Source organism: Pristis pectinata, chromosome 13 (genome assembly GCF_009764475.1).
Source record: "Pristis pectinata isolate sPriPec2 chromosome 13, sPriPec2.1.pri, whole genome shotgun sequence".
Taxonomy (NCBI): Eukaryota; Metazoa; Chordata; class Chondrichthyes; order Rhinopristiformes; family Pristidae; genus Pristis; species Pristis pectinata.
This window is the reverse complement of record NC_067417.1, coordinates 42,665,571-42,680,319: the sequence shown is the minus strand read 5'-3', so window position 1 is coordinate 42,680,319 and position 14,749 is coordinate 42,665,571. Positions and strand designations below refer to the sequence as shown.

The following is a 14,749-nucleotide window of genomic DNA, read 5'->3' as shown; positions in this document are numbered from 1 at the left end:
CTTGCTGAGACTTCTGAGCATCCTGGCACAGGATCAGATTCAATGGGGAATGGGCAGTAAAATAGAACTGTAGATGATGAAGTTAAAGGAAGAAGTGCCTATTTTATTATTTTGGTTTGATGTTTTTAATCATTTAAGTATGAGCGGTGCTTTCAGCTAATTTTATTTAAGGGTATTTTTTTTCTGTTTTCATGAGTTTTAAATGCCAGAAACATTGCCCTTAAAATCCAGATCTTGGATTCCCGTTTTTATGGCTTGTTTAGTAGCAAGATCTCCAGTGATGCAATGTAATGTCACTGAAGGCTTCAATAACCAGCAAACCCCCACCACTGGCATTGCTGGCTATCAAAGCCTTCAGAGGTATTTCACATTACATCATTGGAGATGTTGCTACTAAACCAGCCACGGCAATGGCAATCCAAGCTCTTTCATCCAGCAAGACGAGTCTTCTGTAACTGGACTAAGGAGATACAATCATAGCGTAGCTTCAGCTGGTAAATGCAAGCAAGATCTGGCCCACTGTTACAGTCAGTGACCTTTCTAGAGAATTTGAAATATTACCTGTGTTTCTCTCTCCAAAGAGAGACAAAATAGACTGCAGATGCTGGAATCTGGAGCGTAAAACAAGCTGCCAGAGGAACTCAGCGGGTCAGACAGCACCTGTGGAGGGAAATAGGCAGTCGGTGTTTTGGGTCGAGACCCTTCATCTGGACTGCCGAGTCCAATCCACATGAAGTGTCTTGAAGCAAAACATCAAATGCCCATTTCCCTCCACAGATGCTGCCTGACCTGCTGAGTTCCTCCAGCAGTTTTTTTTCTCTCCAAAGATGCTGCCTGACCTGCTGAGTATTTGAAACATTTTCCGATTTTATATTAAGATTATTGCTTCAAAATGGCTCAGTTTCCCATGAATGCAGTGAGATGTTTCCTTTAACTATTGCAATAAAGGGAGATGGTATATGATCAAAATAGATGTCCATTTGTGATAATTCAAACTTATTTTATAGTTGAATGCTCAGATCACACCAAACTTCTGAGATGCTCATTTTCTGTATTTATCACCAGCATTCTTCCCCAGCTTTGACATGTACTCAAAGGCCCTTTACTATATTTAAAGTTCCAGCCTTGCTGTGACTAAAATCAACACAAAATATTGTGCAGTATCAATGCCCTCAGTATGATATGACTACAGCAACTTCCTAATTCTAGTCAAGGCAGAGTGTCAGTGCTTTTCTTGCAATGAGAGAGAAAAGAGCCAGTTTACCTTGGGCTTCTCACTCTCAAGGCACTCTAAACATTCAGCCTCTCATCGACATTGATCAGGGGTCAAGTTAAAACAAGAAAATCAACTTTTCAAGCATTGAGTTTAATAAGACAATTTAAGGGTAATACAATTAGATCCATTAGACTAGTGCATCACAAAAACAAAGCAGATTAAAATTGTATCTATAGTAGCAGAAACATTTGAGAACCGTTACAAGATTTTAAATATTGGGAAAGGGGATACAAGATTGGAGATAGATGCCGTGCACTGGGTGGGTGGCTGAGTGTATATTGCTTTCTTCCCCAAAAATACTAGGGGATGTTTCCCCTATAATTTAAACAATTATTCTACATGGCTGTCCAGCAATTGTAGAAAGGCTGGCTACAGTTTAAAGCCCCATTATTGCACAAGGTGTATAATGTAAACCTCTACTAAGCAATTACTTTTGAATGGAAGTGCTAACATATTTAAAGGAGACACGAGACTGCAGATGCTGGAACCTGAAGCAACACGTGAAATGCTAGAGGAACTCAGCTGGTCAGGCAGCATTTATGGAGAGGAATATACAGTCAACTGGTCTAGTCTGGGTGAAGGGTCTCAACTTGAAACTTTGACTGTCCATTTATCTCCATCGATGCTGCCTGATCTGCTGAGTTCCTCCAGCAATTTGTGTGCTGCTGTAGCATAGTTAAAGCTTCATCAACCATGGTTACAGTACACAGACAAAGACAATATACACTGGATGCTCCAGAACTGAAATATACATCAAAATGAAAAATAAACACAGATGCTGGAAATCTAAAATAAAAGCAGAAAATGCTGGAAATACTCAGGTGAAGCCACATCTGTATTTCCAGCCTTTCCAGTTTTTATACACACAGAAATGTCTGAACTATTCAATAGGTCAGATAACCTCAGTGAAAGGAAAACAGTTGGTTTCAAGTTGATGGTCTTTCAGCAGAACTTGACAGGTAAAGAACTGCAGATACTGGAAATCTGAAATAAAAACAGTACATGCTTGTCAGGCGTCATCTATTAAGACAGAAACCGAGTAAAAGTTTTATTAATTTCCCTTCCTACAGATATTGTCTGACCTGTTGAATATTTACAGTACTTTGTCTTTACTGTGGATTTCCAGCATCTGTCATTTTATTTTACTTCTCTGCCTCTCTTTTTCAGACCAGACATGGGACGGCTACAGCAGAGCCCGGTGTACTACAGTACGTAGGGAGCCCAGTGATTGATCGCGGCCAAGTTAATCACCAGGGGGGGACGGGGTGGGTGGGAGAGGTGGGAGAGGAGAGAGACGGGGTAGGTGGGGGTGACGGGATGGGGTGGGTGGGGGACGGGGTGGGGGGGGTGACGGGGTGGGGGTGGGGGGGTGACGGGGTGGGGGTGGGGGGGGAGGACGTGCTCAGCCTCCGCGGTCACGCAGTGGCTGCACCGGGCGCCCGCTCTGTACCGTGCTATCTCCTGATGATAATCATAGTCCTCGTCTTCCTCCTCCCACTCGATGGCCCCGGTGGTGGGGTTGGCTCTGCTGCAGAAAGTCTTCATGGCGCCGCCGGCGGCCACTCGCTCGGGTCCGGGGAGCGGGTCTGTCGGCGCGACTTACAGCGGCACCACCATGTCCTGGCCCGGCATGCAGCGCGCAGTCCATGCCGGCCCCACGTGACCGCACCAGCGTGGGGAGCCGGCCGCCGAGGATCACGTGATGCGGCATCGGGTTGGTGTAGCGCACCCTTACAATCAGGGCTTGGCGGCCAGGGAAATCCAAGAGCAATATTTCGATCCACACCGGGAAGGATTTGTGTGGAGGGTTCAGGGTGTCGGTGAAATGGGCTGAGGAATGGCAGTGGGGCTCCATCCAGATAAATGTGGTGATGCGTTTTTGGGAGTATCAATGAGGCTAGGACATTGCAGGAGGAATGGTAATGTCCTGGGGTGTGTTGAGGGACAGATGCACCTTGGTGGGCAAGTCCAAACTTCTTTGAAGATGGGAGTGCGGGTAGGTAAGGCATAGGGATACTGGCCTTCATTAGTCATTGCATTGAATACAAGAGCAAGGAGATTTATTCTTCAACGTCACAAAACCTTGGTCAGCTCTCCGCTGGGGTACTGCATGCAGTTCTGATCACCAATGCATAAGACGAATGCGATGGCGCTGAAGAAGATGCAGAGGAGATTCAGCAGGGTGTTGCCTGGGATGGAATGGTTTAGTTATCAGAAGAGGGTGGAGAGAGATAGTCTGTTTTCCCTGGAGTGCAGGTGATTAAGAGGGGACATGATTGAGGTATATAAAATTATGAGGGCTACAGATAGGGTAGACTGCAGGAAGCTTTTCCCCATATCAGACGTGAATAAAACTAAAGGATACAGAATTTGTGTAAGAGATTTAGAGGAGGTCTGAGAAGGATCTTTTTTCACCCAGAGAATGGTGAGTACCTGGTCTGCACCACTGGGGAGAGTGGTAGAAGCAGAGTCACTGACAGCTTTTAAGAGGTGTCCAGACAAGCACTTGAATCACCTTGACATTAAAGACCATGGCAGGTGCTGGAAGTTGGCATTAATATGCTTCTGTGCCCACTGGTTGGTATGGATGTGATGGGCCAAATGGCCTGTTTCCATGCTGAGGCCTTTCAGTCTGTTCACTGTGAAGCTGTTGCTGCTGTGTAAGTTTGGCTGCCCACACAGGTTCATCAACACCAGAAGGCTCCTACATAATCTTATGACCATCACAGTCCAACACAGAGGTTCAGCACCTGAGCCATGTAAGGGTGTGTTTTCACCCCAGCCCTTTGCCTATTTTTCTTGCAACCAACCTGTTGTTAATCATAGAACATACAGCACAGGAGCAGAGCTTTAAGTTTCTCGGAGTGAACATCACCAATAGCCTGTCCAGGTCCAACCATGTAGACACCACAGCCAAGAAAGCTCACCAGCGCCTCTACTTCCTCAGGAGGCTAAACAAAATTGCTATGTCCCTATCAACCCTCACCAATTTTTACCAATGCACCACAGAAAGCATCCTATCCGGGTGCCTCACTGCTCTGCCCTTGACCGCAAGAGTTGTGGACACATCACGGAAACCAGCCTCCCCTCCATGGAGTCTGTCTATACTTCGTAATCAAAGACCCCACCCACCCACTGTGGACATTCTCTCTTCTTCCCTTTCTCACTGGGCAGAAGATACAAAGGCCTGAAAGCACTTACCACCAGGTTCAAGGACAGCTTCTATCCCACAGTTATAAGACTATTGAATGGTTCCCTAGTATGCTAAAATGGACTCTTGACCTCACAACCTACCTCGTTATGGCCTTGCACCTTATTGTTTACCTGCACTGCACTTTCTCTGTAACTATAACACTTTATTCTACATTCTGTTATCGTTTTACCTTGTATTACCTCAATGCACTGTGCAATGAATTGATCTGGACAAACGGTATGCAAGACAAGTTTTTCACTGTACCTCGGTACATTTGACAATAATAAACTAATTCCAGTTCCCTTTACCCCATGATGTCTGCTCCAAATCAGTGACCACCTCCTGTCCAGGTTTGCCATCAAGATCTGAATGGATGGGGAACTTCCTCTTGGTGTTGGACTTGGCAGGCAGATGGGCCAGGATGTCAGTCATGCAGCTTGACTATGCTGATGACTTCGCCACCATAATGCACAGGAGGAAAGACACCAGACCTAAAACTGCTGAATGTGCATCATCACAACGCAGCATCAATTCAATACAACGTGCTGAAACAAGCCAGTTCTTTTGTTCTCTTTGTCGCTCCATTCCGTGATTAGTCTCAGTACGTTGCAGAGTGATCTGTTTTGTGGTTTACTTCTCTCTGCTTCCATACTCATATTATGATGAAGCTAGATAGCTTCAAGTTCCTAGGAGTAAACATCACTAATAGCCTGTCCTATTCCAACCACATAGATGCCATGGCCAAGGAAGCTCACCAACACTGCTACTTCCACAGGAGGCTAAAGAAATTTGGCATGTCCCCTTTGACACTCACCAATTTTTATCGATGCATCATAGAAAGCATCCTATCTGGATGCATCATGCTTGGTATGACAACTGCTCTGTCCGAGACCGCAAGAAACTGCAGAGAGTTGTGGACACAGCTCAGCACATCACGGAAACCACCCTACCCTCCATCGACTCTGTCTACATTTCTTGCTGTCTCGGTAAAGCAGCCAGCATAATCAAAGACCCCCACCCACCCCTTACGTTCTCTCTTCTACCCTCTCTCATCGGGCAGAGGATACAAAAGCTTGAAAGCACATACCATCAGGCTCAAGGACAGCTTCTATCCCACTGTAATAAGGCTAGTGAACAGTCCCCTAGTACGATAAGAATGGACTCTCAACCTCACAATCTACCTCATTATGGCCTTGCACCTTATTGTCTGCCTGCACTACACTTTCTCTGTAACTGTAACACTTCACTTTGCATTCTGTTATTGATCTTGCCTCGTACTACCTCAATGCACTGATGTGATGAAATTATCTGTATGGATGGCATGCAAAACAAAGTTTTTCACTGTATCTCGGTACATGTGACAATAATAAACCAATTTACCAATGTGACCTGAGAAGAACTAGTTCAGCCAGCGCAGGTTAAACCCTTTCAGCATGGAGTCCTGCTTCAACTTTTAAGGTGAAGAATAAACCCTGTCAAACAGCTGTGTGAGAATTTCTGATTGTGATCATGAGAGTACAAATCGTACTGGTTGATTCTCACTCACCAGTACTGTCTACCAGTAGGAGTGTTGGACAAACTAATTCTTTATTTTAAAAAAATAACCTGAATTTAAAATGTTATTTTCTCTCTCTCTGGCTGTTGACTGAACTGTATTGTCTTCCGGCACTTTCTATTTTACTTTCAGACTGCCAGTACCTGCTGTATAATGCTTGTTACTAATTCACTTTATTGGTAACACATGATGCTTCAATGGTTCCCATTAACCCCTCTGCCACGTGTATCAGATTTCAGGTGGATGTGATATCCTGACAAGCGGTAATGTGTCTCCTCCTCAGAGAGGTTGTTTAAGAAAGACTCGTGGTTATTTCGTAATAGTGTGGACTCAAACCATCCAAAGTGCGTAGTTAATTAAGTACAAGGAAATTTGCAGTCAATTTAGGCACAGCAAGATCCCACCAACAGCCGTGTGATCATGGTCAGTGTTAACAGGATTAATATTGGTTTGGGCTACAGACTCTGCGCTATGGACTGTTCTCGAGGGCGTGTACCGACACAAACGGCTGCTGCAAGATCACCAACTCAGTGAAAAACACTCTGGTCTGCCTGAAACTTGCTGGTCACCCAGTGTGGGGAGTGTCCCACAACTGAATGCTGCAGTGTTCCTGGTTCTTTTGCAATAATAAAGTCGAGGGACCGTTTACATTAATTTGTTTCAATTTAATGTTTTACCCATAGAATGGAAACTCCAGAAGAATAGAGCCTGGGTTATAAGTATGGTGCTGAGAACTTGGTTCAGAGGAACCTGGGTTTAGGCCAGGAACTGGGTGGAGTTGTAGCCAAACTGGGAGTGTGAGAGTGGTGCTCCACCTCAGTTGTGGGAGACAGCCTGGTCATGTGGTGTGAGGCTCCTTTGGTCTTGCTGCTTGTGGTGCAAGTGTGGCTGATACCAAGCTCTTGTGCCACTGCAGTCACACAAGCCAAAAAACACGACGATGCTGGAGGAACTCAGCAGGCCAGGCAGCACCCGCGGAGAAAAGCAGGCGGTCAACGTTTCAGATCAGGGCCCTTCTTCAGGACTGAAGAAAGGAAAAGATTTCCGTCTTGAAACCTTGCAGCCTAACGGCATGAACATTGAATTCTCCCATTCTAAGTAATCCCCACCCCCCTCTCCAACTATGCCTCTTCTTTTCTTTCCTTTCCTAGCCTACCTCTTTCTTCTACCCCTTTTTACCCATCCCCCGGTGGATGTGCTCTTCCCTCCTCCCCTGTACCTGCCTATCGCTATCTCTTACCTGCATCTACCTATCACCACCCTGTGCCCACCCTGCCTCCCCTCTTTTGTCCACCTATCACTGCTCTGCTTTTCCCTCCTATATACTGCGCTTCCCCTTTTCCTATCTTCAGTCCTGAAGAAGGGTCCTGACCCAAAATGTTGACCGCCTACTTTTCTCCATGGACGCTGCCTGGCCTGCTGAGTTCCTCCAGCATCATAGTGTTTTTCATCTAGATATTCCAGTATCTGCAGTCCTTTGTTTATCTAGTCACCCAAGATGTCCTCTATTTCATTTGGAGATCCCAAATGTATTGTCTCCATGGGGATGTGATGTTCAAATCTCCAGAGAAAGAGATGAGGGGAAATGTACTTACCGTGGCTCACAGCCCAATTACTACGTTTGTAAGTGGCTTTGTGTGGACACTTGGTACGCAAGCACTAAGTGTCACTATGTGCTGAGGTCCTACCAGTTCCTTGTGTTGTGAAGGATAGGCTTGACTTCGTTGACACAGCTGGACTGTGTTGCATCCACCCCCTGTCCCAGTGGAAAAGTTTGTGCAGATAAACAATGATCAAGTAGTGGTCTGCACAGAATGTCCGTGAGGCCCTGTGAGAAAAGGAAATGGTTCCCTGAGCTAAGTCATTTGGTGAAATATCTCATCAAAGTGGCACTTCCTTGTTTGGCTGGTGGTGAGGGCTCTCCATGTCGGATCCTCCACACGTAGCCAGATTCTCAGTGCCACTGCCTCCTGCCCCTGAGATGGTTTGAGGGGACGTGACCATCATCTATCTCCATCTGGAATGTACATTTGCCAATAAGGTTGGAAAGAGGTGCAGTGGTCTTTATCAAGGGTCAGTCTGCGCAGCTGCATAATGCAGGACTCTGCTCTATCAGCTGTTCCCAGGGGTGTGTACCGACACAAACATCAGCCGCTATTGTAGCATCACCAACTTGGTGAAACACTCTGGTCTGCCTGAAACCTGCTGGTCATCTAGTGTGGGGAGTGCCTCACAACTGAATGCTGCAGTCTGGCAAATTTCTAGGACGAGGTGCTGAGAGATGCACTGAAGGTTGGTGGAGTTGCTGCAAAGGCTGTGTGGAGAAAGTCCAAAGTATTGGGTCCTCTCAGCACTAGGCACTGAGGGGATGGGCCCCATAGAATAACCCTTCAAACTAAAGGCCGGTGGAATGTTTGGGAATGAAGAACTGGAGCTGTGTTGAGATAATGTTAATAATGTAATTGAAAGCAGGATATGTTTGGGGTAGTAAATGAAGATAGGTGATTGTCCTCTGTCACATAATTGCAAATCTCATGCATAAAATATGTTTTTGGAAATCAAATCAAACACCATCTATAAATTCACCGATGACACCACTGTTGTTGGCAGAATGTCAGATGGCGACGAGGAAATGTACAGGAGTGCGATAGATCAGCTGGTTGAGTGGTGTCACAACAACAACCTCGCACTCAATGTCAGCAAGACCAAGGAATTGATTGTGGACTTCAGGAAGGGGAAGTCAGGAGAACACACACCCATTGAGGGATCAGTGGAGGAAAGGGTGAGCAGCTTCAAGTTCCCGGGCATCAACATCTCAGAGGGTCTATCCTGGGACCAACACATTGATGCCGTCACAAAGAAGGCACGCCAGCGGCTCTACTTTGTTAGAAGTTTGAGGAGATTTGGTCTGTCGCCAAAGATGCCTGCAAATTTCTACAGATGTACAGTGGAGAGCATTCTGACTGGTTGCATCACTGCCCGGTATGGAGGCTCCACTGTGCAGGATCAAAATAGGTTGCAGAGGGTTGTAGACTCAGCCAGCTCCATCATGGGCTCCAGTGCCTCAAGAAGGTGGCATCCGTCATTAAGGACCCTCACCACCCCAGGACATACCCTCTTCATGTTACTACCGTCAGGGAGGAGGTACAGGGGCCTGAAGACCCACACTCGACATTTCAGGAACAGCTTCTTCCCCTCTGCCATCAGATTTCTGAACGGTCCATGAACCCATGAGCACTACCTCATTACTCCTCTTTTGCACTATTTATTTATCTTGGTAATGTATAGTAATTTTTATGTCTTGCACAGTACTGCTGCCTCAAAACAACAAATTTCACGTCATATAAGTCAGTGATAATAAACTTGATTCTGAAATGTGTGTAAGTATCTGAAGCAGGACTTGACCCCATAGAGTTCCATGTGAAGGGCTCCGTACCCTCTCTGTGCCAAGGGCCGGGAAAACTTTAGAGTCAAAGACTCACAGAGAGATACAGCACGGAAACAGGCTATTCGGCCCACTGAGTTCATGTGACCCCGAACCACTCACTTACACTAATCCTACATTAATGCCATATTTTATTGTCCCCCATTCCCACTCAACAACACACCAAGGGCAATTTACAGTGGTCAATTAACCCATGGACCCGCACGTCTTCACACGGTCGCAGGGAGAGCGTGCGAACTCCACACAGACATCACCAGAGCTCAGGATGGAAGCCCAGTCTCTGGTGCTGAGGGAGCGGCGCCACCTCGTTGCCCCTTAGGGCAATCCTGTCCACAGGCTGGGATCTGAGGGGAGGGGGGGAGGAGGTCTGAGCTTTGCTAGTATTCCAGTCACACGCCGCATTCTTCGGCAGACTCCAGCACTGCGCGCTTGTGTAACTGTTGGTGGATCGGAGCCAGAGGTTCAGGCAGCCAGGCTCCGGAGTGTTGCGGGCGACGTTCGCGTCCCGTTCACCGGCACCGGGAGCCCACACATTCAGCGCTGCCGGCCGCTCGCTAACCCGCGGCTCCGGGTGGAACGGCGGGCTCCCGTCCCCCGTCCCTGACAACCGGGCTCCCAACCCAGGCAATTCCCAGTCCCACTGATGCAATCCAGATGTGGTTTGGTTGGCTCCCACGGCTTCCTGGCTCGCTGCTCGTCCACTGAAACACCTCCCTCCGCGGCCAGCTGCTCTGCGCGTCGCCACCTCCACACGGCTTGTTCTGTTACCTGCGGATCCGCCGGTCGCTGGTCTCACGCCCGACGCACAGGTAAAGGCAGGGTTCCGTGCTGGGGCGGTGTGGTGAGCGGATCGCCCGGGTTTCTGCGCCTTCCACACAGCAGGCTTGACTCTGTAAGGCCAGGCCGGGAGGGGATGGTCCGAATCTCCCTGCCCTCTCGGAGCAGGCAGGCTCTGCTGCGGCGGGGGAGGATGGGGTCCCCCGCTCTCTCTGTGCGGGCGGCCACAGCATGGGGTGTGTTCCAACAACAGTCGTTAGTTCGCAGTGAAGACCACAGAGCTGGCAAAAAGATAAAGTTCGTGGTTTACGCTGCCTCCTGGTTGGGGAAAAACTTAGCTACCTCCCGCACAATGATCTCCTCACAACAAGCACTCGTTCCTGAAGGGTGCGAGCATTATGCAGGGCACATTGCTGCCCGGTGATCTGCTCCAGCGGAATCTTTCCCCTTCCCACAGACCGCACAGCAAGACGCAACTGCATCTCCAGTTGGGAATAGCCAACACGATGTTAGCGATTCACTGCATCACTTGATATTGAAAGTATGCGTGTGTGTTGGCGAAGAGGCGTGGGGTGGACAGAAGCGAGATTTGGTAATTAGACGCGGGTTGGCGAGGTATGTGTTGGGTATTAAAAGGAGAGGTGAGTTTGTATTGGTGATTAGGTGTGGGTTGAGATGTATTTGATGGATATTGGGCGTGAGATGAGGTGTGTGTGTTGTGGATGAAGGGTGTGAGATGGAGGTGTGTGTGTTGGATATGAACTCTGAAATTATAGGTGGGTATTCATACTTTTGAGTGTTACCTGTAGGAAGGAGAATTGTGTGTGTGTGTGTGTGTGTGTGTGTGTGTGTGTGTGTGTGTGTGTGTGTGTGTGTGTGTGTGTGTGATATAAAACATTGCAGTAAATCTATGACATTTGCGATGATAACCAATTTCTTTAAAGGATGTTAATTGGACATAGAGAAATGTCCTTTCTCAAATCTGGCCTGAATCCATGCTTCATAAATACATGGCAGCAGATACTGGTGATGAGGACAAAGGCAAGTCACTTCAGTGTGCCTCATATATTTGTCTACACGGGCATGTATTACAAGGTCAGGGAAGAGGGGTAATAGGGGAGCAAAGTCCGTCAGTGTCCTCTTGTGACAAAGGTGCTTCCTACCGCACCTTAGCAGAAAATCAATGGACTTAGAAGCATGGAGCACTAGATCTGAAAAACCAGAAATGAATCGGGCCCAAACAAGTCTTTTTCCAATTATGGCTAGATTTGCATGTCCAATGAAAGTACTCAGTATTGCGAACCAGCATCAAAATAAAGAATCTTCAGCCAGTCAGGGAGAGGGACCTAATGTATCGGAATCCTTGTTTGAGAGGCACCATCACATGGAGGTAGCAAGGGTGACTGGTGTGTTCCAATTGTCAGATCATGTGATTTGGATGGGATTCCAGACGGGTCTGTTAGGTTTAACTGAAACATCAAAACACTTTGTAACATTGCATGTTGCAAAAGAATAGCAAAGCCTGAACATTTCAATATTTCGCTGACATTTGAGTTAGTTTCTCATGATTCATTTGCACAGGTGTGCCGTGTGTATCCCCACTTCAAATGCCAGTCACTTATAACTATACATTAATGTAGAATTCTATGCTGCACCATTTCCAAAAATCCATGCAATTGAATAACTGAGGGAAAACATCAATGAAACAAACGCCAAGGTACAGAACAAGAGGGGTTATTAGGGTATATTTTTATTCTGTTAGACTAGTGTCTCTAAGCTTGCCAGAGCTCGTTCCCAGAACTCCCGCTATATCCCACAGTTAAGGTTCTACGTGGCAGACTGGACAGCTGTTTCCTTTAACTATGCCTTTCTCTGTTTGTTCTACAGATGTGACGGAATAAAAGAAACATACCCGCAGTCAGCCTGTGAACTGCAGCCCTGTAGAACATCATTCAGATAGTCTGTGAACTTCTGCACTGCACCAGAGCCAGCCTGTGAACCCCCACCCTGTAGAAAACCAGTCTGTGAACTTCCATACTGTATAAAAACAACCCGCGAACCCCAACCCTGTACAAAACCACCCAGAACCAATTTGTGATCCCCATCCTGTATAAAACCAGCCGGTGAAGTCGGTACAAACCTACCAGCTGTGGTCTGTATAATCCAGTGGTGCAGAATTGCCCCGAAGATCAAGTGGTGTCCACCTTGCCAGGTACCACTCTCCCAAGAATTGCCTGTGCCTCCAGGGACCATGAGACTGCGAAGGAAAGGGGATCTCATCTGCACGGTCCTCCTGCTTTCAGCGCTTTGCATTTTGCTTTACATCCAACTGGAGTCTGTAACTCCGTGGGTGGGCAAACACGAGGCTGACGGGGAGTCGGGCACCGAGAGGTACGTTACGGTGCAACCCGTAGAAACGGTGACTCAGACGGCCTCGCCCAGCGCAGGGTCGGCGCCGGAGAACACCTGCCGGCTGGGCCAGGGGCTGGAGGACGGGCGGATCCAGGTGGCGACGCCCCCGACCACAGACCTGTTACCCTGGAGCTACCGCCAGTACCAATGGCAGAAGGACTGCCGCGAGTTCAGTCAGATCATTAACCAGGAGGACAAGTGCCGGAAGGTGAACGGGGAGCCGCTGCTGCTGGTCTCCATCAAGTCCAAGGCAGAGGAGTTCGAGCGGCGGGAGGTGGCTCGGAAGACCTGGGCCCGGGAGGGCCGGGTCCACGGGCTGCACGTCCGCAGGCTCTTCCTGCTGGCCACGCCGGCCAACCAGAGCGCCCTGGCCTCCTGGGGCCGCCTGCTGGAACACGAGAGCCGCGTCTACCGCGACATCCTGCTATGGGACTTCCAGGACACCTTCTTCAACCTGACGCTGAAGGAGATCCACTTCCTCAAGTGGCTCGACCGCTTCTGCCCCACCGCCGAGTTCGTCTTCAAGGGCGACGACGACGTCTTCGTCAACGTGGAGAACATCGTCGACTTCTTGCTCGGCGCCGACCCCAGGGAGGACCTGTTCGTCGGCCACATTATTTACCAAGCCCTGCCCATCAGGTCCAACAAGAGTAAGTACTACATCCCCGAGATGATGTACGGCCCGGGGGTTTACCCCGTCTACGCGGGCGGCGGGGGCTTCCTCATGAGCGGCCACACGGCCAGGAGGCTGTATGGCGCCAGCAAGGAGGTGGACCTTTTCCCCATCGACGACGTCTTCCTCGGCATGTGCTTGCTCCGGATCGGCCTCAAGCCCCAGACCCACAAGGGATTCCGAACCTTCGGCATCGTGCGGCCGTCGGCCGCTCCTCACCTCCAGACCTTTGACCCTTGCTTCTACCGGGAGCTGATGGTGGTGCACAGCCTGAAGGTACCCGAGATCTGGCTCATGTGGAGCTTGCTTCACGACCCCGACCTCAACTGCGCTCGCAAGGGCTTGGCCAGGCGCCCGTTCCGGTGGAGGGCCAAGAGAAAGGCGACCCCCGGCCCGGCCGGCAAAGCCAAGCACTGACGGGGGTTGGGGGGGTGGGGGAGGCAACCCTCCCACCTCAGGGACACGACCCCCTCAATGATTTTGCCAGCAAATTTATACCTGGAATGTTTGTAACTCTCTCAATCCCTTTTGTATTATTGAATCTCACTGGTGGAGACGGTGCACTGGCATGTGTTGTGGGCGTATTGGGAATACTACTGTGAATCTGTTCATTTTGGGGGAAAAAACATCGTGTCTTCCACACCAAACTCTGAAAGCGTCTTTAATTCGAGTGGATGAGAAAACCAAATCACAGAACTAATATTTTTTCACTAAATGTCTGACAGTATTCACAAGACCACAAACGGTCTCGATTTTAGCAAGACAAGGACATTTACAAGATCCCCAGAGGAGCGGATCCAAACCAATCCCTGGTGCTCTGACAGCAAGCAGCCTGAACTAGTTATATAACCAGTTGATGGAATGCATGACACACTCAGTTGAATCCCCACCCTGCCCCAATGTTTCCAGTGTGCTACAGAGCCACACAGACCAGGAAGATCCCATGTTTGATCCTTGGTTGGAAGCTATTTCATTGACCTCAGCCAGTGTGACTTCAGAGGTGCCAAAATTGGCCTTGGTGCTCTGGCTAGGGGAAGCTGGTTGAAATCATTTGAGGTTCTCATTCTGGATAGCAATCTATTGGGCTGGTCCCTCTGAAGTGTGGAGCAGTTAGTGGTGCCTGCATAGCTAAATAACCAGATGATGTTCACCCCCTCAGGTCACTGGGTGTGACTACTGACCATGTACTGTAACCCATCAGCGTCAATACAACTGCACTAAAATATGGTCCCACTCTCCATTGACTGCCAGAATAAAGGTGATATGGGACTTGTGTGCTCACAAAGTTTTAATCACATTACTGTTCTTCTTACACTGAATAACGGTAGACATGGTCAAAGGACCTTTACAAAAATGATATCTACATTCTCAAAAGTGGATTGTTTGAGCATGTGCCTTTGTGCAGGAAGGGGCAGTAT

The 14,749-nt window shown here is 48.4% G+C and overlaps 2 protein-coding genes across 2 annotated transcripts in view; one reads left to right on the top strand and one right to left on the bottom strand.

The window, feature by feature from the left end:
* The window catches only part of prmt7 (protein arginine methyltransferase 7), a 35,406-nt gene extending 32,489 nt beyond the window's left edge, over nucleotides 1–2,917 (bottom strand). The window contains exon 1 of the mRNA XM_052028158.1: nucleotides 2,727–2,917. Within this exon, the coding sequence (XP_051884118.1) occupies nucleotides 2,727–2,821 (95 nt within the window). The 5' untranslated portion in view covers nucleotides 2,822–2,917. The remainder of the gene's footprint in view (nucleotides 1–2,726) is intronic.
* A 6,984-nt stretch (nucleotides 2,918–9,901) lies between these two features.
* b3gnt9 (UDP-GlcNAc:betaGal beta-1,3-N-acetylglucosaminyltransferase 9) lies at nucleotides 9,902–14,680 on the top strand. The gene is made up of 2 exons (XM_052028446.1): nucleotides 9,902–10,278; nucleotides 12,134–14,680. Exon 2 carries the CDS (start codon nucleotides 12,498–12,500, stop codon nucleotides 13,746–13,748), a length of 1,251 nt encoding a protein of 416 aa, XP_051884406.1. The 5' UTR covers nucleotides 9,902–10,278; nucleotides 12,134–12,497; the 3' UTR covers nucleotides 13,749–14,680.
* The last annotated feature ends 69 nt before the right edge of the window (nucleotides 14,681–14,749 follow it).